Genomic DNA, 25,516 nt, shown 5'->3' with positions numbered 1-25,516 from the left:
AAATTCGTCAAAAACCCAATCCCCTTTACTTTGTTGTGTTAAACTAGTTAGAATCTGTCGTAATTTGTGTTTTTAAGTGTTTTGAGTCAAAACCAATTCAATTTTCGTCCAAAGTAAGTCCTAGAGTCTATTTTGAGTCTATTTGATTGTTTTGTGCTGTTTTGAGTCTTTTTAGTTTGTTTTGAGTTTTTTTAGTCCAGTTAAGTGTTTTTAAGCCTAGTTTTGTGTTTTTAAGTTAGTTTAGAATAGATTAGCAATCCCTCCTAATCCCCGGCCTAGAACGATCCCTACTTGCATCTTTACTACAATTGTCAACAAGAGGGTTTAATTTGTGTGCTAGTTTATAACACATCAAATTTTTGGCGCCGTTGCCGGGGATTAGCAACTTTGCTAATCCCCCATTGTTTCTTTTTGTTTCTTTTTTGTGTGTTTTTGCTTTAGTTGCTAACCTTGTTTTCTTTTCTTGTTTTTGGGTACTAATTTATGACTTGAAGCGCTCAACCTATTCGTGCAAATATCTTGGACTTTGACGACAATTTTGAGCGGACTTTGAGAAGGAAGAGGAAGGAGCCAAAACCTAATGCACCTAGTTCTAGCTCAGAATCTGAGTTTGAGGAGGAAGAAGAGGCCACGGCAAGGGAAGAAGAAGAAGTACAAGTCATGACAGTGGATAATAGAACAATCAAGGAACTTTCAGCCTCGGGATTAGACAATGCCGTACCCTGATAGGAGCATATTTAGGTGACTTAGTTAGCTTGTTTTCTTACATTTATGTTGTTAGTTCATAGTTATTTTAGTATTTTTGAACTATTTTCGTGTGTTTGTAGGTCCAAATGGCTAAAGTAGCAAGAAAGTGCATTTTGGAGCAGTTTTGGGCTAGGAATGGATAACATATGCTTAGAGCAAGGTGGATGACGAAATTGAAGACCAAAGGAGGCTAGGAATTTGCTAAAGAGATGGAAGAAATTAATTCAAGATTTGTAAGTAAAGAAATCAGCTACAAAGAAGGAAACATGAGTCAAACTTCCTTATTTTGACTTTGTTTCCCTAAATCTTTCCTATATAAGTTCCAGCTACCAAAGAGGGTCCCTAATTAATTAAGGACACTTAAATACAAGTTCTAGAAGCCTTAATCCCAGCCAAAGGGGATGCCGCACCCAACTTAGCCTTTCTCCCTTCCTTGCCGTGCAAGGGAAACACCATTCCCTTTCCTATTTGCTTTGCCGCAAGTTTCCTATCCCTTTTCTCTTGGGATTCTGACTTTAATTCTCCTTTTCCTTGAGGATTTGGGGTGCAATTATTTCCTAAAACATTTAATTAAAGTTTGGATCTTTTCCCTAAAATATATACCCTTTGCCGCACCCATACACACATCTATTTCATTCACATAGACAACCAGCCATCATTCATCCTTCTACACATCATCCCGCAGCCTTCATCACTTTCCATACACCTTAATTTGCCCTCTTCCTCCACCATACCTCCTTGCCATTCATCTATCTTTCACCCTAACACACCACAACCCACTTTCACACCCTTAGACCCTTGTGCCGCAGCCTAGCAAGGAAGAAGGAGAGGAGAAGCAGCCTTGGACATTTTTGCATTCAAGTTGGATTGTTGGAACGCTTTTAGGTGTAATCTATCTTTTGTTTTCAATGTTTAAATTAAGTTTTCTTTGTTTTGCTGTGAACATGAGAGGCTAAACTTGTTTTAGCTAGGGGATACTTTGAAACCATGATTATATTTGTGATATGAATTGATTAATTCCAGTTGTGATTTCATAAATTGTGAATGCAATTTACTTAACCATTTGATCAAGAACTTATTCTTGTATGTTGATTAAGGAGGCCTACTTAGATTGCATGCTTGAATTTGATGCTAGAATATAAGGGAGTTTCACATAATTGTTACAAACTTAAATTCACCAGTAAAGGTTGCTTGTCACAATCATGTTAAGTTAAATTCCTGGCATGAGTATCATGATGTCATAGTTACGAATGCCTTGTCAATGCTTATGATTTTCACGAAACTTAATGATCTTTGCTTGTGTCTCTATTATGCAGTTCATGTAGGGAACTTGGGAAGAATAATTTGGTTTGCGATGCGTTGTCCATCCAATTCAATGATGTCACAGTTAATCTGGGGTGTTGAGGTTCATGGTTTATTGAAAAAGCAACTGGAAATCAATCTGTGTTCAAGTGTGTCATGTGTGGAAAAGGACCCTTTAGCTAGCTAATCATCCATCCATTTACCCAATTTCGTATCAAACTTTGTTTAAGTCTTTAAGTTACTTGTTTTTACTTTAAATTCGTCAAAAACCCAATCCCCTTACTTTGTTGTGTCAAATTAGTTAGAATATGTCCTATTGTGTGTTTTTAAGTGTTTTGAGTCAAAACTAATTCAATTTTCGTCCAAAGTAAGTCCTAGAGTCTAGTTTGAGTCTATTTGATTGTTTTATGCTGTTTTGAGTCTTTTTTAGTTTGTTTTGAGTCATATAAGTTTAGTTAAGAGTCTTTGAGTTTATTTAAGTGTTTTTAAGCCTAGTTTTGTATCCTTGAATCAGTTTTTATTAGATTAGCAATCCCTCCTAATCCCCGGCCTAGAACGATCCTTACTTACATCTTTACTACAATTGTCAATAAGAAGGTTTAATTTGAGTGCTATTATATATCACATCATACCCCTATGCATTCAATATCCTAGGGCACCTCAAGACAACACCGATCAGTTCAAATTAAAGTCTAGCTTGTTGCATCATATTCCAAAGTACCATGGGCTGTCCATGGAGGATCCAAACAAGCATTTGAAGGAATTTGAAGTGGCTTGGTCAAGCATGACCCCAATCAACGTGGATGGCAATATTTTGAAGATGAAAGCTTTTCCATTCTCTTTTTTTGGAAAAGGCTAAAGATTGGTTGTACGAATTGGCACCTGGAATTGTAGTAAATTTATGTTGTTAGTTCATAGTTATTTTAGTATTTTAAGCTATTTTCGTGTGTTTGTAGGTCCAAATGATTAAAGTGGCAAGAAAGTGCAATTTGGAGCATTTTGGAACAGTTTTGGACTTGGCATGGTTAGCACATGCTTGGAGCAAGGTGGATGGATGAAATTGAAGACCAAAGGAGGCTAGGAATCTAATAAAGAGATGGAAGAAATTAATTCAAGATTTGGAAGAAAAGGAATCAGCTACAAAGAAGGAAACATGAGTCAAACTTCCTTATTTTGACTTAGTCAATCCTAATCTTTTCCTACTTATGTTCCAGCAATCAAAGGGGTTCCTAATCAATTTAGGACACTTAAATATAAGTTCTAGAAGCCTTAATCCCAATCAAAGAGTCCTTGCCACACCAAGTCTCCCTTTCTCTTTCCTTGTAGTGTGAGGAAGTTCATTTTCCTTCTCTTTGGATGCTGCCGCAAGTCCCTTTCCTTTTTTCTTTTAGGATGCTGACTTAATTACTCCTTTTCCTTGTCGATTTGGGGTCTAATTCTTTCCCAAAAACATTTAATTAAAGTCATGATCCTTTCCCTAAAATATTAACCTTGTGCCGCACCCATTCACACATCCATACAATCATTCACCTATTCAGCCATCATTCTTCACTTCCACACCCACAATTCCGCAACATCCATTCACCATACCCAATTTCACACCCATTCATCCTTGTGCCGCAGGAAAGAAGAAGGAGAGAAGACCCCTTGGAGCCGTGCATGCCATTCAAGATTGTTGGATTGTTTGAGTGTTTCTAGGTGTATTCAATCTTTGTTTTCAATGTTTAATTTATATTTTCTTTGTTTTGCTGTGAACATGAGAGGCTAAACTTGTTTTAGCTGGAGGAGACTTTGAAACCATGATTATATTTGCAATATGAATTGATTAATCCCAGCTGTGATTTCATAAATCGTGAATGCAATTTGCTTAACTGTTGGATTAAAAGCTTATTCTTGACGTTGATTAAGGGTTGACACTTAGTTTGCATGCATGAATTTGATGCTAGAATATAAGGGAGTTTCACATAATCATTATGAGCTTATATTCATAAGTAGTGAAGGTCGTTGGTCACGATAGTGTTAAGTTAAATTCCTGGCATGAGTATCATGATGTCATAGTTACGAATGCCTTGTCAATACTTATGATTTTCACAAAGCTTAATGATCTTTGATTGTATCTCTATTATGCTATTCATGTAGGGAACTATCGAAGAATAATTTGGTTGCCGATGTGTATTCCATCCAATTCAATGACTTAAGGAAAATCTGAAGGTTAATTAGTGATGTCACAGTTAATCTGGAGTGTTGAGGTTCATGGTTATTGAAAAAGCAACTGGAAATCAATTTGTATGCAAGTGTGTCATGTGTGGAGAATGACCCTCTAGCTAGCTAATCACCCATCAATTCACCTAAATTCGTATTCCTTTACTTAGTTTCTGCAATTTCCTTGTTTTTACTTCAAATTCGTTGAAAAAGCAACTGGAAATCAATTTGTATGCAAGTGTGTCATGTGTGGAGAAGGACCCTCTAGCTAGCTAATCACCCATCAATTCACCTAAATTCGTATTCCTTTACTTAGTTTCTGCAATTTACTTGTTTTTACTTCAAATTCATCAAAAACCCAATCCCCTTTACTTTGTTATGCCAAACTAGTTAGAATCTGTCCTAATTTGTGTTTTTAAGTGTTTTGAGTCAAAACCAATTCAATTTTCGTCCAAAGTAAGTTCTAGAGTCTGTTTTGAGTATATTTGATTGTTTGGTGCTGTTTTGAGTCTTTTTAGTTTGTTTTGAGTTCTTTGAGTCTAGTTAAGTGTTTTTAAACCTAGTTTTGTGTTTTTAGGTTAGTTTAGAATAGATTAGCAATCCCTCCTAATCCTCGGCCCAGAACGATCCCTACTCGCATCTTTACTACAATTATCAACAAGAGGGTTTAATTGTGTGCTAGTTTATAACACATCAACCATGCCCTCACAGTTTTGTTTCTGGGAACTCACACGGGAACTTCCCAATGGGTCACCCGTCATGGGAGTGCTCTCGCGCGCTACTCTCTTAACTTCGGAGTTCCCATGGAACCTGAAGCCAGTGAGCTCCCCAAAGGCCTCGTGCTAGGTAGAGATGGGAATATACATATAAGGCTTACATGATCCACTCACCTGGGCAATGTGGGATGTTACAATATTCATTATTAATGAGGGAATATGTACAATGCTAAGATTGGGGTGCATGTTAAGGGCCTCGATAAAAATCTTGATAGGGATTAAATCCGGTCTAAGGAAAAATGAGCGTTATGCACCAGATTACAAAATGGAATTACTATCCTCAAATAGAGAATCTAAAATCAAATCTGGTGGTCCTTCGAACCACAGTAAACAATTGGTTACAGTCCAGTTATAAAGATGAGGATGCCAAATCATAACATACATTCTGTTTTAAGTCTTATTGTAGTCAGCCATTTATAATGTGCCTTGTGTAAAATCTGTTAGAGAGAATATTGTAAATAGTTATCACTATATATATGACTATTGATGTAATTATCCAATTATTCAATGAAAGAGGAATATTCAGAATTACTTTGTTCTTAGCTTTCTATATGGTTTCATTGCCAACCGCCTCACGGCATCTCTCGATCTTCTTTTTTTCCGTTCACCTTCTCTGATTTCTGTGAAATTTGATTGATTTCTTCATGGATCTTATACTTCGATCTTGATTTCTAATGACATCTCCTTCTGCATTTTCTTCTCCTTATGAGTCAGTGCAAATTCCGAATCTCAATTCCTCTTCAAACCCTAATTCTCAATCTTCTACCTCTCTCACGATCCAAAATATTGGCAGCATGGTACCTATCAAACTCAAGCGATCCAATTATTTGCCATGTGAGCTCTTTTTGCCCCAATCCTTCTTAGTACTGTCAATGGCACAGAACCCTTGATGCGAACTAAATAAGCACACAAATTAAAACCCTCTTGTGACAATTGTAGTAAAGATGCAAGTAGGGATCGTTCTAGACCGGGGATTAGGAGGGATTACTAAATCACTTGGAAACTGACTCAAAAACGTAAAACAAACGTTAAAAACACTAAACTAGACTCAAAGAATGCAAAACTAAACAATAAAACACTAAAACAAATCAAAAGACTCAAAGAATGCCAAAACACTTATAAACACAAACTAAGACACTTTCTAACTAAATTGAACACTAAAGTAAAGGGGATTGAGGCTTTGACGAAATTAAACTAAATGCACAGATTGTAATTTAAAGGCAGAATGTAAATATGAATGTGATGAAAATATGGATGGAATGCTAGCTAGAAGGTTCTTCTCCACACATGTTACACTTGCATACAATTTGATTTTCAGTTGGTCTTTCGATGAATTATGAAACTCAACACCCCGGGTTAATTAGGTCCGCTTAAATTAACCGTCAAGTTTTCCTTAAGTTAATGAATTGGATGGGTTAGCGCAACGCAATTCAAAACATTCTCCAAAAGTCCTTTACGTGAAAAGCACAATAAAGATACAATCAAAGATCATTAAGCATCATGAAAACTAGAAGTGTCGACGAGGCATTCGTTACTATGATGAGCATGAAACTAGTGCCAAGAATTCATTTAACGCGATTGTTTATAAGCAACCTCCACTACTTGTGAATATAAGTTCATAACTATTAGGTGAAACTCACTTATATTCTAGCGTCATATTCATGCATGAAAATTAAGCGTGCACTCTCAATCAACATACATAAATAAGTTATCGATCAAGCAGTTAAACAAATTGAATTCACCATTCATGAAATTCCAACCAAAAGTAATCAAATCATATTGCAAGCATAAACATGGTTTCGAATCACCCCCTAGCTAAATAGGGGTTTAGCCTCTCATGTTCACAACAAGAAAAATAAAATTGAATTTAAACATAAAGAACAAAGGATGGATTACACCTAGAACGCCCAACGAATCCACTTGAATTTCTGCGCGTCTAAGCCCTCATTCTTCTTCTCCTTGCTGCGGCAATGAAAGTCTAGGTGAGTTTTGGATGTTTTTCTGGTTTTGGGATTGGGTTTATGGAGGCTTAGTGGTGCAGCAATGGTGGGGAATGGTGTAGGAAGGTGTGGAAGGTGGCTGGAAGTGATGTGGTGGCTGCGGCAATGGTTTATGGAAAATTGGCTGCAATGGCTGGGGAAAGGCACGGCAATAATGGGAGGCTGCTCGAATGGAAAGGTGGCTGCGGCTGTGATGTTTTGTTGTGTATGAAGGCTGGAATTGGTGTGCCACCTGCACAGCAGAGAAGAAATAATAATATATGGTGGCTGCGGCAGGATTAGAATTAGGGTGAATGGTAGATTCTTGCGGCTAATGATAGAATATAATTGGTGGCTGCGGCCTTGATTTCTTTTTTGGTTTTTTATGGTTAATGGTAAATGGGGGGGGGGGGGGGGGGGGCACGGCATAGGGGGAGTTATGGGAGAATGGCTGAATGGGTGCTACGGCTTATGGTGGAAAAATATGGAAGGGTGGCTGCTTGGTTTTTGTTACTGAAAAATATGAAAAGAAAAATAATAATAGGTCCCTAAGGTGCGGCTAAATGCTGGAAACCCTAGGGTTTAGAAATTCAAAACCTAATTTATTTTTATTAACTAAAATTCACCTAAATGCTGCTAGAATTTAGGAAATAAAACCAGAAATTAAAGGGAATAGCTTAATAGGTGCGGCTAGGGTTTAGGGTTAGGATTTTTGTGCATAAAATGGGACCAAAGTGCCCCCCCTTGCACAGCAAGGGAAGGAAACAAGGGGAAAGGCACGGCTTAGGACTAGAAGTTGGGCTAGGGCCTTCGTTTTGTGTCCTAAAGCGCCTACAAAGACTTCAAAGTGGCTAGAAAATACGGACGTTTAAGATTAGGAAAGGTTACCAAAACGGGAGACGTAGGATTAACTTTCCTAAAATAGGAAACCTTGTTTGAGTAGGATTCCTCGTTTTGGTAAGAATTCATCATTGGAGTAGGAATTCGTCGTTTCTTCAAGTCTTCAACTCACTCATTCCTCTTTCGCTCCAAAAGACTCCAATTTGCATCTTCTTGCACACTTTGGCCTTATAATCTGAAAATACACAAAAGTGCCCTTAAACACTAAAATAACTAAGTAAACACAACATAAACGCACGAGAACAAGCTACTTAAGTCGCATGAATATGCTCCTATCAACCCTGTCCACCGTCATTTTTGTCTGATCGAGCTCTGAATTCGGCATTCAAAATTTGGTACGAGAAAGATCAAAACCTTTTGATTTGGTTCAATTCCACACTATCGGAAGAGGTCATTCCGTTTAGTGTTAGAGTTTCATCTTCTCGTGATGTCTGGCTCAAACTTGAGCAACAATTTGGGGGTGTTTTTGATGCACACATTCATCAGCTTCGATCGAGACTTTAGAGCATTCAAAAAGGTTCACAATCAATGTCTGATTACCTACAAGAAATCAAAGAGAACTCTGATTCTCTCACTGCCACTGGAGCTTCAAACTCTGATCGTGATTTGATTACGGCCACTCTTGCTGGTTTTCCTGATGACTCTGAGTCCTTCACTGATTCGATCATGCTCTATTTATCCTCTACCTCTTTGAATGAATTGCATAGATTTTTACTCCCCAAAGAGCTCTCTATGAATCGTTGAAAGAAAGTTGCCTCTTTTAGCACTATTGAACCTTTTCATGCTCTGTCTGTCCATGGCCAACCACCTCTTCTTCCCACATTGCCTCAGGCGTATGCAGTCCAAAATCAACCACTTCAACACTCTTTTTATTACAATGCGAATCGTGGAAAGAATGGTGATAGGAGCATATTTATGCGACTTAATTGGCTTGTTCTCGTGCATTTACGTTGTGTTTCTTTAGTTATTTTAGTCCTTTATGCCATTTTCGTGTGTTTCTAGGTTCATATGGCTAAGGAAGCAAAAAGGTGCATTTTGGAGCATTTTGGAGCAAAATTGGGCTTGGAATGGATAGCTTACGTTTGGAGCAAAAGGAATGGACGAAATTGAAGAGGATTCCTAATCAAATGAGGAATCTTAGTCAAAGAAGGTTCCTACCTATTCTAGGTCACAAAACTTGCAACCTTACGCCATGCCGTGTATCCCCTTGATGTTTCCCTTCCTTGTCGTGCAAGGGAGGGCTTTCTTTCCTATTCTAAAGCATTCAAACACATTCCTTTTTCACCTAAATCTCAGCCACATCTCACATACCTTTTCACATCCATCAAACAACCTCTAGCCCTGCATATTCCAACAAATAAAACAGCATTCATCATCATTCACCCTAGCTTTAATTCACATGCTTTCCCAACAAATAAAACAGCCAACACATGCACCCATCACCTAACACAAATTCATTGCCGTGGCTCCCCCTTGAAATTCCAACTTTCCCATTCATCATTTCAGCACATTCACTTCCATATTCCCTACTTTAATCCACATGCATTTATCATCATTCACCCTAGCTTTAATTCACATGCAAACACATTCATTCCAGCCATGCACATTCAATCATTCATTCCCATCTCTGCCGTGCACACTCCCATCCCATTGCCAGATTTCCACAACTTTTCCTAGCTGTTTTGCACATGCATTCCCACATGCATTTCCACCCACATGCACTCCCATCCCATTTCCAGCTTTCCACCAACAACCTAGCTGTCATATTCCCTCTTTTAATCATTCATCCACCTATAAATAAGCATCCATTGCAGCCACAAAAGATTCATATTACCATCTCTCATACACATTCATTCACGCCAGAAATTCATTCCCTCTCTCTAACACTGCCATACTTCACCATTCTTCATATTTTCTGCCCAAAAACACTCCTTGCCTTTGCCTACATCCATCCCTACCCTAAACACATCATTCTACATCATCCATAACCCCCAAAACTCACCAAAACCCCTTGTGCTGCAGCAACTAGAGGAGAAGAGGCCTAAACGTTCATACAATTGAAGATTGAGTTGTTGGAATTTTTAGGTGTTCTTCGTTCTTGTTTTCAATGTTTACTTTGTTATTACTCTCTAAGTTTGTTGTAATCATGAGTGGCTAACCCCTAATTAGTTAGGGGAAAGTTTGAAGCCATGGACATATGTTGGTTATGATTTGATTTACTCCAGTTATGAATTCATGAACTTTAGATGTGGTTTACTTTTCTGTTTTGATTAAGAACTTGTTTATGTATGTGGGTTGAGGGTCGACACTTAATTTGCATGCCTAAACTTGATGCTAGGATATAAGGGAATTTCACCTAATCGTTATGAACTTATATTCATGAGTAGTAAAAATCGCTAGTCACGATTGTGTTTAATAAACCCTAGGCTGGATTAACATGCGTATTCCATAGTTATGAATGCCTAGTCGATGTTTATGATTTCCGTTGAACTTAATGATCTTTGTTGAATGTCTCTATCATGCGTATTCCATAGTTAGGGACTTTGATTAGGAATAATTTGGTTGTAATGCGTATCCCATTCAATCCAATGAATCTAGGGAAATCTGAAAGTTAATTTAAGCGGACCTAATTAACTTGGAGCTTTGTCATTCATCGTTTGTTGAAGTCATAACTGGGAATCAAATTATATGCATATGTTCATGTGTGGATAAGGAACCCTCTAACTAGTTTCTCATCATTCTATTTCATCAAAATCGGTTTTAGAATCTGTTTTGTTTCCAAGTTTATGTTTTAATTTTAAATTCGTCAAAACCAATCCCCATTTATTTTAAAGTGTTAGCTTAGTTAGAAATACATTTAGTTTGTGTTTTTAAGAGTCTTGAGTCAAGTTACAACTTAATTTCGTCCAAATTTGTGTTTGTGCTCAAAACTGCCCAGAAAGTGGTTTTTAGGCAGATTTGAGTGTGTTTGTGCTGTTTTGAGTCTTTTAGTTTGTTTGAGTGTTTTAAATTTTAGGTTTGCATTCATTAAGTCTAGTTTAGTGTTCTAAATATTGTTTTTACGTTTTTGAGTCAATTTCACATTGATTAGCATCCCTAGTTAATCCCCGGTCTAGAACGATCCCTATTTGCTCATTTACTACAATTGTCATCCATAGGGTTTAATTTGTGTGCGTATAATTCTCGCATCAAATTTTGGCGCCGTTGCCGGGGATTAGCAAAATTGCTAATCCCTTGTGTTTTTGCCGTATGTTTTTAGTGTAATTTACCTAGTTTTCTTATTTTGTTTTGTTTTCTTGGTTTAGGTACTAGTGCATGACGCGGAGTTCTCAAACTGTGCATGCACATATCTTGGACTTTAACGACGATTTTGAACGTGATTTGAGAAGAAAGAGGAGGCATCCTGAACCTAGTGAACCTAGTGAACCTAGTTCAAGTTCAGAGGCCGAATTTGAGTTTGAACGTGTGGAAGAAGAAGTTATGGCAGCGGACAATCGGACCATTAAAGAGCTTTCGGCCTCGGGGTTGGCCAATGCCGCACCATTATGCATTCAATACCCCGCGGCTGCCCAAGGCAAGACCGATGAATTCGAGTTGAAGTCAAGCTTGTTGCACCACATTTCGAAATACCATGGGCTTTCCATGGAAGATCCCAACAAGCATCTCAAGGAGTTCGAGGTTGTTTGTTCGAGCATGACACCCATAAATGTCGATGGGAACATTCTAATGATGAAGGCTTTTCCATTCTCACATTTGGAAAAGCCGAAGGATTGGCTGTACGAGTTAGCACCCGGAACGGTTACATCTTGGGATAGTATGAAAAGAGCTTTCTTGGAGAAGTTTTTCCCAACTTCAAGAGTCATTCTTTTGAGGAAACGGATTAGTGGCATCCAACAAAATCAAGGTGAATCGTTTCCTTCTTATTATGAATGTTTTAAATCACTTGTTGCTTCTTGTCCACAGCATCAAATGAAGGATGAGCTGCTCATTCAATACTTTTACGAAGGACTCCTTCCCATGGAACGCCAAATGCTTGATGCCTCGGCGGGAGGTGCGTTGGTGGATAAAACTTCGGGGGCTGCAAAAGTTCTAATTGCCAACCGAGCACATAATGCACAACAATACGAAGGTGTTGGACAAAGAGACCCCCCACGGCCACAAGTGAATGAGGTAAGTTCTATGCCCGAAATTCAATCCCAATTAGCTAACCTTACTTCTATTGTTTCTCATTTGGCCGAGGGAATGAAGATTCATGGACCAAGTGTGTGTGGCGTGTGCTCTATGCAAGGACATGCCAACGATCAATGCCCTAAATTGATTGAGAATGGGGGTTGGGAATCTGCCAATGCCGTGGGTTTTGGGAACCAAAATCAACCACGCCATGATCCATACTCTAATACCTACAATCCGGGGTGGAGGGACCATCCAAATTTCAAATGGCGGGATCCTCAACAACCCCAACAACAAGGAGGATTTAGGCAGCAACCACCGGGCTTTTATACAAAGCCATTCGTCCCCAATCAAAACCAAGTGCAATCTGCCCCAACAACCTCAGGTATGTCTTTGGATAATGATCAAGTTGTTAAGTTACTTACTACTTTGACGCAGGAAGTACAAACTCAAAATAAGGAGAGACAAATCCAAGACAAACGGGTGGATAATTTGGAGAAGCAAATGGGTCAAATTGCCGAGTTTATGGGGCAAATTAGAGAACAAGGCAGATTGCCTAGTTCAACCGTTATGAACCCGAAGGGAGGATTTGAAACCGCTAAGGCCATCATGTTGAGAAGTGGTAAAAAGGTTGGAACGGACTCAAATACATCCAAATCAAGTCAAGACGAGGAGGACAAGTTGCTGCAAGAAGAAGCACAGGGAGCAAAGCCCACGGCCAAGGATGACCAAACCTTGCCGAATTCATCTAGTCCTCCTAAACCGTCCCAAACCACCAAGGTAAGTCCCAATTCGACTTTTTCTAGTTCTATTCCACTAAATGTGCCCTTTCCTGGCAGGTTTAGGCAATCAAAGAAGGAAGAAGCCGAGAAGGACATTCTAGAGACCTTTCGGAAAGTTCAAGTCAATATCCCGCTCCTTGATGCGATTAAGCAAGTCCCGAGGTATGCTAAGTTTTTAAAAGAACTTTGTACAACAAGGAGAAGGATTTCAAACAAGGAGGTGGTTCAAGTAAGTGAAAATGTCTGCTGTGTTACAAAGGAAATTACCCCCTAAATGCAAAGATCCGGGTAGTTTTACAATTCCGTGCGTTATTGGTAATACTAAGTTTGAACAATGCATGTTAGACTTAGGGGCTTCGATTAATGTTATGCCATACTCTATTTATGCATCTATGAACTTAGGTGAGCTTAAAAATGATGGTGTGATAATTCAATTAGCCGATCGTTCTAATGCATATCCAAAGGGTGTTTTGGAAGATGTTTTGGTACAGGTTGGTAACTTGATTTTTCCAGCGGATTTCTACGTGCTTGACATGGAGGATTTACCCCATTCCACCCCATTGCCGATTCTATTAGGGAGGCCCTTCATGAAAACAGCCCGCACCAAGATAGATGTGTTTAAAGGAACTTTAACGATGGAATTTGATGGGGAAGTCATTGATTTCAATCTTTCTGAAAGTATTAAATTTCCTAAGGACGATCATTCTTGCTTTTCTATTGATATAATTGATGATTTGGCGCAGGATTTTCTCGATTCTTTGGAGAGGGATACACTTGAAACAACAATTGCACAAGGAATTGGGCAAAAATCTGGTTTTGCCGTGCCTAGAAGTGTGGAGGAGGCCGAGATAGTGGCTGCCCTTGAGTCACTACCTCAACACCATGGTAAGCCTTCTAACCCAATTTCAATTTCAGTTTCCACTAATAAGTTGTTACCCTCAATGATTCAGGCACCCGTACTTGAGCTTAAACCGTTGCCCGATCATTTAAAGTACGTCTTCTTGGGAGACAACGAGACATTGCTCGTCATTGTCTCCTCATCACTCACGGCCATAGAGGAGGAGAAGTTGATCCGAGTGTTGAAAGAGCACAAGACGGCCATTGGATGGACTTTGGCCGATATTAGGGGAATTAGCCCGACTACGTGCATGCATCGCATACTTCTAGAGGAGGGGGCTAAACCAACTCGAGAGGCTCAGCGCCGTCTCAACCCTCCAATGATGGAAGTTGTGAAAAAGGAGATTATCAAACTTCTTGATTGTGGCGTGATTTATCCGATCTCTGATAGTCGTTGGGTGTCACCGGTGCAATGTGTTCCAAAGAAGTCCGGAGTGACAGTGGTGAAGAATGCCGAGAATGAGCTTGTGCCAACCCGTATCCAAACAGGTTGGCGAGTGTGCATTGATTATAGGAAGCTCAACGCCACCACAAGGAAGGACCACTTCCCTTTGCCGTTCATTGATCAAATGCTTGAAAGGTTAACCGGTCATTCTTTTTATTGTTTCCTTGATGGTTATTCTGGATATAATCAGATTGTCATAGCGCCGGATGACCAAGAAAAGACAACTTTCACGTGCCCCTTTGGTACTTTTGCTTATCGTCGCATGCCTTTTGGTTTATGCAATGCTCCGGCCACGTTTCAAAGGTGTATGGTAAGTATCTTTTCAGATTTTGTGGAAAAGATTATTGAGGTATTTATGGATGATTTCAGTGTGTTTGGTGATTCATTTGATGGTTGTTTGGAAAATCTCACAATGATTTTGAAACGATGTGTAGAAACTAACCTTGTGCTTAATTGGGAAAAATGTCACTTTATGGTTAGACAAGGCATAGTTCTAGGGCATATTGTTTCAGAAAGAGGAATTGAAGTGGATAAATCGAAAATAGATCTTGTACGCTACTTACCCTCTCCTACTTCGGTTCGAGAGGTTCGTTCGTTTCTTGGTCATGTAGGATTTTATAGGCGATTTATCAAGGACTTCTCCAAGATCTCAAACCCTCTTTGACGTCTCCTCCAGAAAGATGTGGCGTTTGACTTCAACGAGGAGTGTGAGAAGGCGTTCAATCACCTCAAAGAAATGCTAACTTCGGCCCCTATCATAGTTCCACCGGATTAGAGCCTTCCTTTTGAGCTTATGTGCGATGCTTCCGATTATGCATTAGGAGCTGTTTTGGGGCAAAGGAAGGAAAAGAGGCCGCATGTTATCTATTATGCCTCTCGGACTTTAAATGATGCACAATTGAATTATTCTACCACTGAAAAAGAACTTCTTGATGTTGTATTTGCTTTAGATAAATTCCGTTCTTATTTGCTTGGTACTAAAGTTATTATTTATACTGACCATGCAGCATTGAAGTATTTTTCACCAAGAAGGAGGCCAAACCACGACTCATTCGTTGGATGCTTCTTCTCCAAGAGTTCGATATCGAAATCCGGGACAAGAAAGGAAGTGAAAACGTGGTGGCTGACCACTTGAGCCGTATAGTGCATGAGGAGGATGCCGTGCCTATCATAGAGACATTCCCAGATGAGCAATTGATGTCCGTCAAGGTAAGTGAACCGTGGTATGCTGATTTGGTGAATTATTTGGTGTCTAAACATGTTCCTAGTGAATTACTTAAACACCAATGTGATATATTGAAGAAAGAGGCACGGTTTTATGTGTGGGATGACCCATATTTATGGAAATATTGCCCTGACCAAGTTATACGTAGGTGTGTGCACGATTCTGAGTTTAATGCTATTCTAACCTTTTGTCACACTTATGCTTGTGGGGACACTTTGGCACTCAAAGAACGACACTTAAGGTGTTAGAATGTGGTTTCTATTGGCCTACCATCTTTAGGGATGCTAGAACATTTTGCATGTCTTGTGATAGATGCCAAAGAACGGGCAATATTGGTCCTAAACAACAAATGCCGCAAACCCCCATTTTTAGTGTTGAAATCTTTGATGTTTGGGGTATTGATTTTATGGGTCCCTTTCCTTCATCACATGGGTTTCTTTATATATTGCTTGCTGTGGACTATGTGTCGAAATGGGTGGAAGCAAAAGCCACCCGAACTAATGATTCTCGAGTGGTTGCAGATTTTGTGAAAACTAACATTTTTGCAAGGTTTGGAATGCCACGAGTGCTAATCAGTGATGGAGGTTCCCATTTTTGTAATCGAACCATCGAGGCGTTGCTCAAGAAATATAATGTCACGCATAAGGTGGCCACACCTTATCATCCTCAAACGAGCGGGCAAGCCGAGGTTTCGAATAGGGAAATCAAGCAGATTCTTGAGAAGACCGTGGGGCCTACAAGGAAGGATTGGAGTTTGCGCTTAAACGATGCATTGTGAGCATATCGCACTGCCTACAAAACCCCCATTGGGATGTCACCTTTTCGGCTCATCTATGGGAAACCATGCCATCTTCCCGTCGAACTAGAGCATCGTGCACATTGGGCCGTCAAAACGTTCAATATGGACCTTGATGCCGCAGGTTTACATAGGAAGCTTCAATTGTGTGAGCTTGATGAAATCCGAAATGAAGCATATGAGAATGCCCGGATTTACAAGGAGAAAACGAAGGCATTCCATGACAAGATAATTCGTGCCAAGACGTTCTCTATTGGGCAGAAAGTGTTGTTGTTCAATTCTCGCCTTCGGTTGTTTTCGGGTAAGTTGCGTTCCAAATGGGTTGGTCCTTTTATTGTCACTAATGTTTTCCCTCATGGTGCAGTGCAAATCAAAAGTTCAAGGACGCAGCAAGAATTCAAAGTGAATGGGCATCGATTGAAGCCCTATTACGAGACGTTTGAGGAGCATGTCGTGGAGGAGGTACCCCTCCATGCCGTGGAACCTAGTCAAGCTTAAACGGAGGTACCGTCCGGCTGGAAGACGTTAAAGCAAGCGCTTCTTGGGAGGCAACCTATGTGTTGAAACACGAGAAGAAGGAACTTTCACTCCAAACCCAGATTTGCGTCCCTAACCTATCTCTTTATTGCTATTACTTTGCCATTTGTGTTATGTTTGCTAGTTGTGTTAGTTGATTGTTTTTGTGTTAATCTAAGTTTGAAACATTGAGGACAATGTTTGGTTTAAGTGTGGGGGGGTAAACAAGCTGTTATTTGCATGAAATTCGTGGGATTTGATCACCTATCACTTCACATGTTGTTTCTCACTGTTTTAAAGTGTTTTTAGTGTGTTTTGATGTGTTTTAGTGTCATATAACAGAAAACCTTAGAAAAATTCGAAAAAGTTTGAAAAATACCAAAAAGAGTCGTTTTTGAGTCATTTTTGTGTTTTAGGGTACCTTCCAACACAATGATGAGAATTTGGTTTTAAATTACATGACTATTAAAGAATGTTGTAAACATGGCTGGAAGTTGATTTATGCTTTGGTTTATGCTTGGTTATGGTTATAGCTTATGAATTCACATGTAATTACAAAGAGAAAATCTGTTTTTGTAACATGCTTGAATGAAGGAACTTAAACTAAAGCTACATCCTTGTGAGACTTGAGCCTATAACGTTCTTTGGAGAGTATAAATCTGTGATTTCTTGTTTTCTAAAGTCGTTGCATGATCTCATCATTCTTTGCTTGGTTGCTACTTGGAATGCATTTCATTATAGTTCCAAATACTAGAACTCATGCCCAATTCATTCAAAGCATGATATTGATTGCATAACATACAACAAGATGAAGTTGTTAGTCAAGCCAAAGCCAAAAAGCCTATCCCTTTTCACATGTATTGTAGGATTACCCCTTTTGAGCCTTTTCAAGCTTATTTTCTTTGTTAACCACATTATTCTCACCCAGCCTAGATTAGGACTTTCCATACCCTTGTTCTTAAAGGATAGTGAAGCATGACTTAGAATGAACTCCTTTTGATCAATATATTGCAGAAAATAAGTGTGGGGGAAGATAATAGGGCACGGCCAAAGAATGAAATAAAGAAAAAAAGAAAAAAAAAATTCGTGGAAAAATAGAAAAGTGTTGAAAAGAAAGAAAAAGAGTTGAAAAATAAGTGAGAATGATCTCACAAGTATTGGTTATTGAAGGAAGGGTCCAAAAGAGTGAATTTGACCCTAGTTGAATCTTCCCTTGTGTTTAAAAGTTGATTTCTGCCATTAAAAGTGAGTTTAAGTGTCAATTTCATTACTTCGCTTCCTATTACTTTAAGAACCTTTGTTTTACTTTACCTTTCTTTGTTAAACCATTACCCTTAGCCCCGTTACAACCCTCAACTTCTATCTTGATGTTATGTGTTCAATTTGTGGAGTTTGAATTTGGTATGAGCATATGGAATCACTGGTCCTCGCATCTAAGTAGGAGCATTCCATTCATGAGATCATACCTAAACATGCTTATTAACTCCAGAAATTGCTTCCTTTGAGATACATATATGTGAGTGTTCGTTTTCATGTTTACATCAATCTTCTCACATGTAACTAGATTGGGGTGTGTAGTTAGAAAATCTGAGTGAAAAATTGAGTGCATATCTTGTAAGGAATTGAGCAAATTCTCTAAGGCATGTTACTACATTCAAAACATGGTTTTAAATGCTTAATTGTGAACTAGTATGTGGTGACTATGATTAAGAATGTACTTAAGTGTGAAGATGACTAAAATCAATGGGAATGATGATTTTTAACTTGTCATGTGCATTGGAAATCCCTAAGGCAACGTTGGAAGGTTTAGATTATCTTTTATTTGTTTTGTTTCGTTTCGTTTTGTTTAGTTTGTTTGTTTTGCTCGAGGACTAGCAAAAGCTAAGTGTGGGGGAATTTGATAGGAGCATATTTATGCGACTTAATTGGCTTGTTCTCGTGCATTTACGTTGTGTTTCTTTAGTTATTTTAGTCCTTTATGCCATTTTCGTGTGTTTCTAGGTTCATATGGCTAAGGAAGCAAAAAAGTACATTTTGGAGCATTTTGGAGCAAAATTGGGCTTGGAATGGATAGCTTACGTTTGGAGCAAAAGGAATGGACGAAATTGAAGAGGATTCCTAATCAAATGAGGAATCTTAGTCAAAGAAGGTTCCTACCTATTCTAGGTCACAAAACTTGCAACCTTAGGCCATGCCGTGTATCCCCTTGATGTTTCCCTTCCTTGCCGTGCAAGGGAGGGCTTTCTTTCCTATTCTAAAGCATTCAAACACATTCCTTTTTTCACCTAAATCTCAGCCACATCTCACATACCTTTTCACATCCATCAAACAACCCCTAGCCGTGCATATTCCAACAAATAAAACAGCATTCATCATCATTCACCCTAGCTTTAATTCACATGCTTTCCCAACAAATAAAACAGCCAACACATGCACCCATCACCTAACACAAATTCATTGCCGTGGCTCCCCCTTGAAATTCCAGCTTTCCCATTCATCATTTCAGCACATTCACTTCCATATTCCCTAATTTAATCCACATGCATTTATCATCATTCACCCTAGCTTTAATTCACATGCAAACACATTCATTCCAGCCATGCACATTCAATCATTCATTCCCATCTCTGCCGTGCACACTCCCATCCCATTGCCAGATTTCCACAACTTTTCCTAGCTGTTTTGCACATGCATTCCCACATGCATTTCCACCCACATGCACTCCCATCCCATTTCCAGCTTTCCACCAACAACCTAGCTGTCATATTCCCTCTTTTAATCATTCATCCACCTATAAATAAGCATCCATTGCAGCCACAAAAGATTCATATTACCATCTCTCATACACATTCATTCACGCCAGAAATTCATTCCCTCTCTCTAACACTGCCATACTTCACCATTCTTCATATTTTCTGCCCAAAAACACTCCTTGCCTTCGCCTACATCCATCCCTACCCTAAACACATCATTCTACATCATCCATAACCCCCAAAACTCACCAAAACCCCTTGTGCTGCAGCAACTAGAGGAGAAGAGGCCTAAACGTTCATACAATTCAAGATTGAGTTGTTGGAATTTTTAGGTGTTCTTCGTTCTTGTTTTCAATGTTTACTTTGTTATTACTCTCTAAGTTTGTTGTAATCATGAGTGGCTAACCCCTAATTAGTTAGGGGAAAGTTTGAAGCCATGGACATATGTTGGTTATGATTTGATTTACTCCAGTTATGAATTCATGAACTTTAGATGTGGTTTACTTTTCTGTTTTGATTAAGAACTTGTTTATGTATGTGGGTTGAGGGTCGACACTTAATTTGCATGCCTAAACTTGATGCTAGGATATAAGGGAATTTCACCTAATCGTTATGAACTTATATTCATGAGTAGTAAAAATCGCTAGTCACGATTGTGTTTAATAAACCCTAGGCTGGATTAACATGCGTATTCCATAGTTATGAATGCCTAGTCGATGTTTATGATTTCCGTTGAACTTAATGATCTTTGTTGAATGTCTCTATCATGCGTATTCCATAGTTAGGGACTTTGATTAGGAATAATTTGGTTGTAATGCGTATCCCATTCAATCCAATGAATCTAGGGAAATCTGAAAGTTAATTTAAGCGGACCTAATTAACTTGGAGCTTTGTCATTCATCGTTTGTTGAAGTCATAACTGGGAATCAAATTATATGCATATGTTCATGTGTGGATAAGGAACCCTCTAACTAGTTTCTCATCATTCTATTTCATCAAAATCGGTTTTAGAATCTGTTTTGTTTCCAAGTTTATGTTTTAATTTTAAATTCGTCAAAACCAATCCCCCATTTATTTTAAAGTGTTAGATTAGTTAGAAATACATTTAGTTTGTGTTTTTAAGAGTCTTGAGTCAAGTTACAACTTAATTTCGTCCAAATTTGTGTTTGTGCTCAAAACTGCCCAGAAAGTGGTTTTTAGGCAGATTTGAGTGTGTTTGTGCTGTTTTGAGTCTTTTAGTTTGTTTGAGTGTTTTAAATTTTAGGTTTGCATTCATTAAGTCTAGTTTAGTGTTCTAAATATTGTTTTTACGTTTTTGAGTCAATTTCACATTGATTAGCATCCCTAGTTAATCCCCGGTCTAGAACGATCCCTATTTGCTCATATACTACAATTGTCATCCATAGGGTTTAATTTGTGTGCGTATAATTCTCGCATCAAATGGCTGTTACAACAATAATCGTGGAGCTAGAGGTATCTGTTGAGGAAATGAATATACCAGTGGCTCCAATCGCACCAATATCCACTCAAATTTTCGTGGTTCATCTTCTAGTCTTCGTGCTCCTTGTCAAATTTGTGTTAATCTCAATCATAAAGCTCTCGACTATTTTGATCGTATAAATCCAGAGATATCTGGTCGAATTCCTCCTGCTAAACTACAAGCAATGTGTGCGCGTTACACTACAAAGCCTTCTCCCTCTTGGCTAATTGACTATGGCACCACTTTGCACATCACCAATGACATCTCATACACCAATTCCCTTACTCCCTACACTGGTGAAGAAAAAATTATACGTCGGTGATGGTAAAGGTCTGTCCATTACTCATGTTGGTTCTTCCACATTATGCATGTTTGCTGCTTCCTTTAAACTGAACAATGTTCTTTATGTTCCTCACATGAAGCATAATTTGTTGTCTGCTTTTCAATTTTTTCGAGACAATTCTTGTTCATTAACCCTTGATTCTGATGGATCCATTGTCAAGGATCCTTCTACGAGGAAGACGCTTTTGCAAGGATCAGTTAAAGAAGGGTTCTATCCTCTGCAATCTGTTACTTCAGCTAGTAACTCTGTCTCTAGTATTGCTCATCCTTCCCTTACTGCATCTACTCTTGTCACTGTTAAAGCTCCAGTAAAGACATGGCATGGCAAATTGGGTCATCCATCTTCTCCTATATTTCTAAAGGTTATCTCAAACAATAAACTTGTCATGCAAGGTACATCTTCAGTTGAGTTTTTCTGTTCTGATTGTGTTATAGCTAAAAACCACAAGCTTCCTTTCAAAGCTGCAAGTTCCTCTGCATCTCAAAGCCTGGCACTACTTCACTGTGATGTTTGGAGACCTGCCCCTGTGCTTTCAGTTAGTGGTTTTCGCTATTATTTGTTGCTAGTAGATGATCATACTAAGTATAGCTGGTTTTTTCCATTGAAAGTAAAATCTGAAGTGTATTCTACATTTGTAAGCTTCAAAACATATGTAGAAAATGCTATTGGAAATAAAATCAAGGCTATCTGTTCAGACTCAGGGGGTAAATTTGTTAGTTCTTCATTTCAAGCTTATCTCATATTGAATGGCATTTCTCCTCAACTTAGTTATCCATATACTCCTGAGAAAAATGGCTATATAGATAAAAAACACAGACATCTAATAGAGACTGCTAGAACTCTCATGGTTGCATCTCATCCTCCTCACAAATATTAGGTTGAAGCTATATCTACTGCCATCTATTTGATTAATCGATTGCCTATTTCTGGCCTTATTCATTCTCCGTGGGAATTGTCGTTTCATACTTCACCAGATTATACTAGGCTTAAGGTTTTTAGATGTAGTTGCTACCCTTGGTTAAAACCATATGTTTCTTCTAAGTTAGATGGTAAAAGTAAGGAATGTGTCTTTCTTGGTTATAATCTGCAACATAAGGGCTATAAATGCTTGGATTTTCTCACTGATAGAATATATATCTCCCGGTATGTTTTGTTCAATGAGACCTCTTTTCCATTGCACCAAGTTCAACCTTCAGTCATCACATTCCTCTGTCACTACTCCTCCTACCATCGATCTTCATTTTCCTATTTCTCAACCATCATCCTAACCACTTGATCATCCTTTACTACTGTTGCTCCACCTATTTCCTTCAGCTCATCCTCTTAACATCTTGATCCATTATCATCTACTACTTCTGGTGAATCTCCTTCTCTTGCACCAGTCACCAACATTCATCCCATAGTTACCAGGTCCAAAAATGGTATTTTCAAACCTAAAGCCTACACTACTACTAAACATCCTTTGCCACCCATTGTGGATTATATTTCCACTACTTACAATCAAGCTTCTAAGCATAGTGAATGGAGATTAGCTATGCAAAATGAGTATAATGCTCTTCAATCCACTGGAACTTGGTCCCTAGTCCCCCCATCACCATCTCAGAATGTAGCAGGTTGCAAATGGGTATTTCAAATCAACAAAAGACCTAATGGTTCTGTTGAAGGTATAAGGCTCGCTTGGTTGCCAAGGGTTTTCACCAACAAGATGGAGGGTGCCAAGCCATGCTACACACCTCTTGGTACTACTAAACTGGATCACAGTGGTATTCCCTTATCTAATCCTATTTAATATAGATCACTGGTTGGTGTTTTACAGTATTTGACCTAGACTTGGCCTGATATTTCTTTTGTTGTCAATTAAGTATGCCAATTCATGCATACACCACTGATCTTCATATGCATGCAGCCAAAAGTGTCCTCAGATTTCTCAAAGGTAATTCTACACATGGTTTGTGGTTTCAAAAAATTAATCTCAATCTCTTAGCCATCTCTGATGCAGATTGGGCTGGTTGTGTCTTTGATCAACGATCAACCAGTAGTTTTTGTGTTTTGCTTGGATCCAACTTAATTAGCTAAAGTGCTAAGAAACAGCCTGGAGTGGCTAGATCTTCAACTGAGGCCGAATATAGGTCTCTAGCCCACACACTTGGATTTGCAAGGTTTTTCATGATTTTGGCTTTCCTTTATCTCTTAAACCTATAATTTGGTGTGACAACATATCTTCTATTTCTCTTACATCTAATCTTGTTTTCCATGCTCGGACCAAGCATGTTGAAATTGATTTTCATAACATTCGAGAGTTAGTCCTCGCTAGTCTTGTTCAGGTTTAGTATGTCTGCAATAAGGATCAAATAGCAGATATTCATACTAAGTCTCTATCCAAGAACAAGTTTCTCTTTCTCCAATCCAAGCTATCTCTTGGAACTCCAACTTCTTCCAAGCTTAGCTTGAAGGGGTGTAAAGATGAGGATGCCAAATCATGACATACATTCTGTTGTAGTCAACCATTTATAATGTGCCATGTGTAAAATTTGTTAGAGAGAATATTTTAAATAGTTGTGGCTATATACATGACAATTGATGTAATTATCCAATTATTCAATGAAAAACGAATATTCAGAATTATTGTGTTGTAGTTTTATATAAGTTATACCTTGCCAAGCGATATGCAACATTATTGGCCTCCGGATTGCAAAATGAAACCTTCCCTTGAGGAATATTACCCATCAGCTGACAGATATCATCAAGGATATGACCAAACTAACCCATGTTTGCTGCTGAATCCCACTGAAGTGCTGCAACCACCAGTAGAGCATCCCCTTCTAATTCCACCTGCGCCCCGTCCCATTGCTGCAAAAAGGTCGCAGCCTTTCAAGCAACCATACACTCTGCTAGTGTTTGGGATTTGATTCCTCCAGCGTGCCACGCCATTGCAGCCACAAAGTTTCCATTTGCATAAGAACTAGATGTACATTTGAAATGCTTATCCAAGGAATTATTTGAAATTTACTTCCTTTTTTCTTTTCGTTTTCTTCTAATTTTAGAATTATTTAAACAAATAATTCAACCGCTAGATTTGACGTTCTTCCATTCCATCCATATGAGCACTTAGATTGCTGTGCCAACTCGTACAAATCTAGTAAAGAAATTGGACAAAGAATCCAAAAGACAGAAGAAATATGTACAAAACAAACACATAAGTAGACTGCTCAAGTTGAAAATGCATTTTCCCCATATTAGTAAATATCTCAGGTGTCAATAGTTAAGACACTTAGACTTATTGATCTAAACGCATGATGAGTAACTAATCAGTTAACTAAGTTCTTGTGAGGCTGATTGATGATCCAAGTGTGACAACTCATTATTGAGCCTGGTTGGGTGAATAAGATGGATGTGGTGGTGTGATAATGAAATGCGTTGCTGACTTTTATAGCGAGCAACTTCGCCCGGGAAGGAATGCTCTTGGTTTAGGGTTCTATAACCTGAAGACAAGGTTATGCAAATCACTACTAAGTTTAGGATCTTATGCACCAGGTTTAGTGTCACATCCCGGCCCAGGGGGGACCACTTCCCGGGCCCGCTCCACCAGCGTAGCATGATATTGTCCTCTTTGGGCTTACCATTCCCTCACGGTTTTGTTTTTGGGAACTCACAAGCAACTTCCCAGTGGGTCACCCATCATGGGATTGCTCTCGCGCACTACTCGCTTAACTTCGGAGTTCCCATGGAACCCAAAGCCAGTGAGCTCCCAAAAGGCCTCGTGCTAGGTAGGGATGGGAATATACATTGACGGATCACTCCCCTGGCTGATGTGGGATGTCACATTTGGCATCTTTAAATATATTTGTGAAAATATAAGTGTGTCAAATCAGAATCGAACAATAAGGGCAAAGATCCTAGGAAATTAGCATTTTTATGGTAAAAATTGTTAGGCCATTCAAATGCCAAACTCTAAATGATACTTTTGAATACCCAGTCATAGAACACTCTAATTCACCGAGAAAGCTGATGAAGTGACCTCGTTCGGCTAAAGAATCAAAGAATCTTCACTAATAAAGACTTGAGGGGAGCATGTTGTTTAACCAAAATATCAGCATTCATGGACTAAGCTAATTCTAAGACTCCAGTATTGTATAACCAAACTGTCACCTTAGTCGGTTGTCAACCCAGTGATGTTTAACCATACTAAATTTGTGGTGACGT

The 25,516-nt window shown here is 38.8% G+C and overlaps 1 protein-coding gene across 1 annotated transcript in view; it reads left to right on the top strand.

Moving 5' to 3' along the window:
* LOC137730438 (uncharacterized) overlaps positions 1–13,066 on the top strand; it is a 69,624-nt gene extending 56,558 nt beyond the window's left edge. The window contains exon 3 of the mRNA XM_068469427.1: positions 12,515–13,066. Coding sequence (XP_068325528.1) covers positions 12,515–12,534 — 20 coding nt within the window. The 3' untranslated portion in view covers positions 12,535–13,066. The remainder of the gene's footprint in view (positions 1–12,514) is intronic.
* Positions 13,067–25,516: the final 12,450 nt, after the last annotated feature.

The sequence above is a fragment of the Pyrus communis genome, chromosome 4 (assembly GCF_963583255.1).
Source record: "Pyrus communis chromosome 4, drPyrComm1.1, whole genome shotgun sequence".
NCBI lineage: Eukaryota > Viridiplantae > Streptophyta > Magnoliopsida > Rosales > Rosaceae > Pyrus > Pyrus communis.
This window is presented reverse-complemented; position numbering and strand designations above follow the sequence as displayed.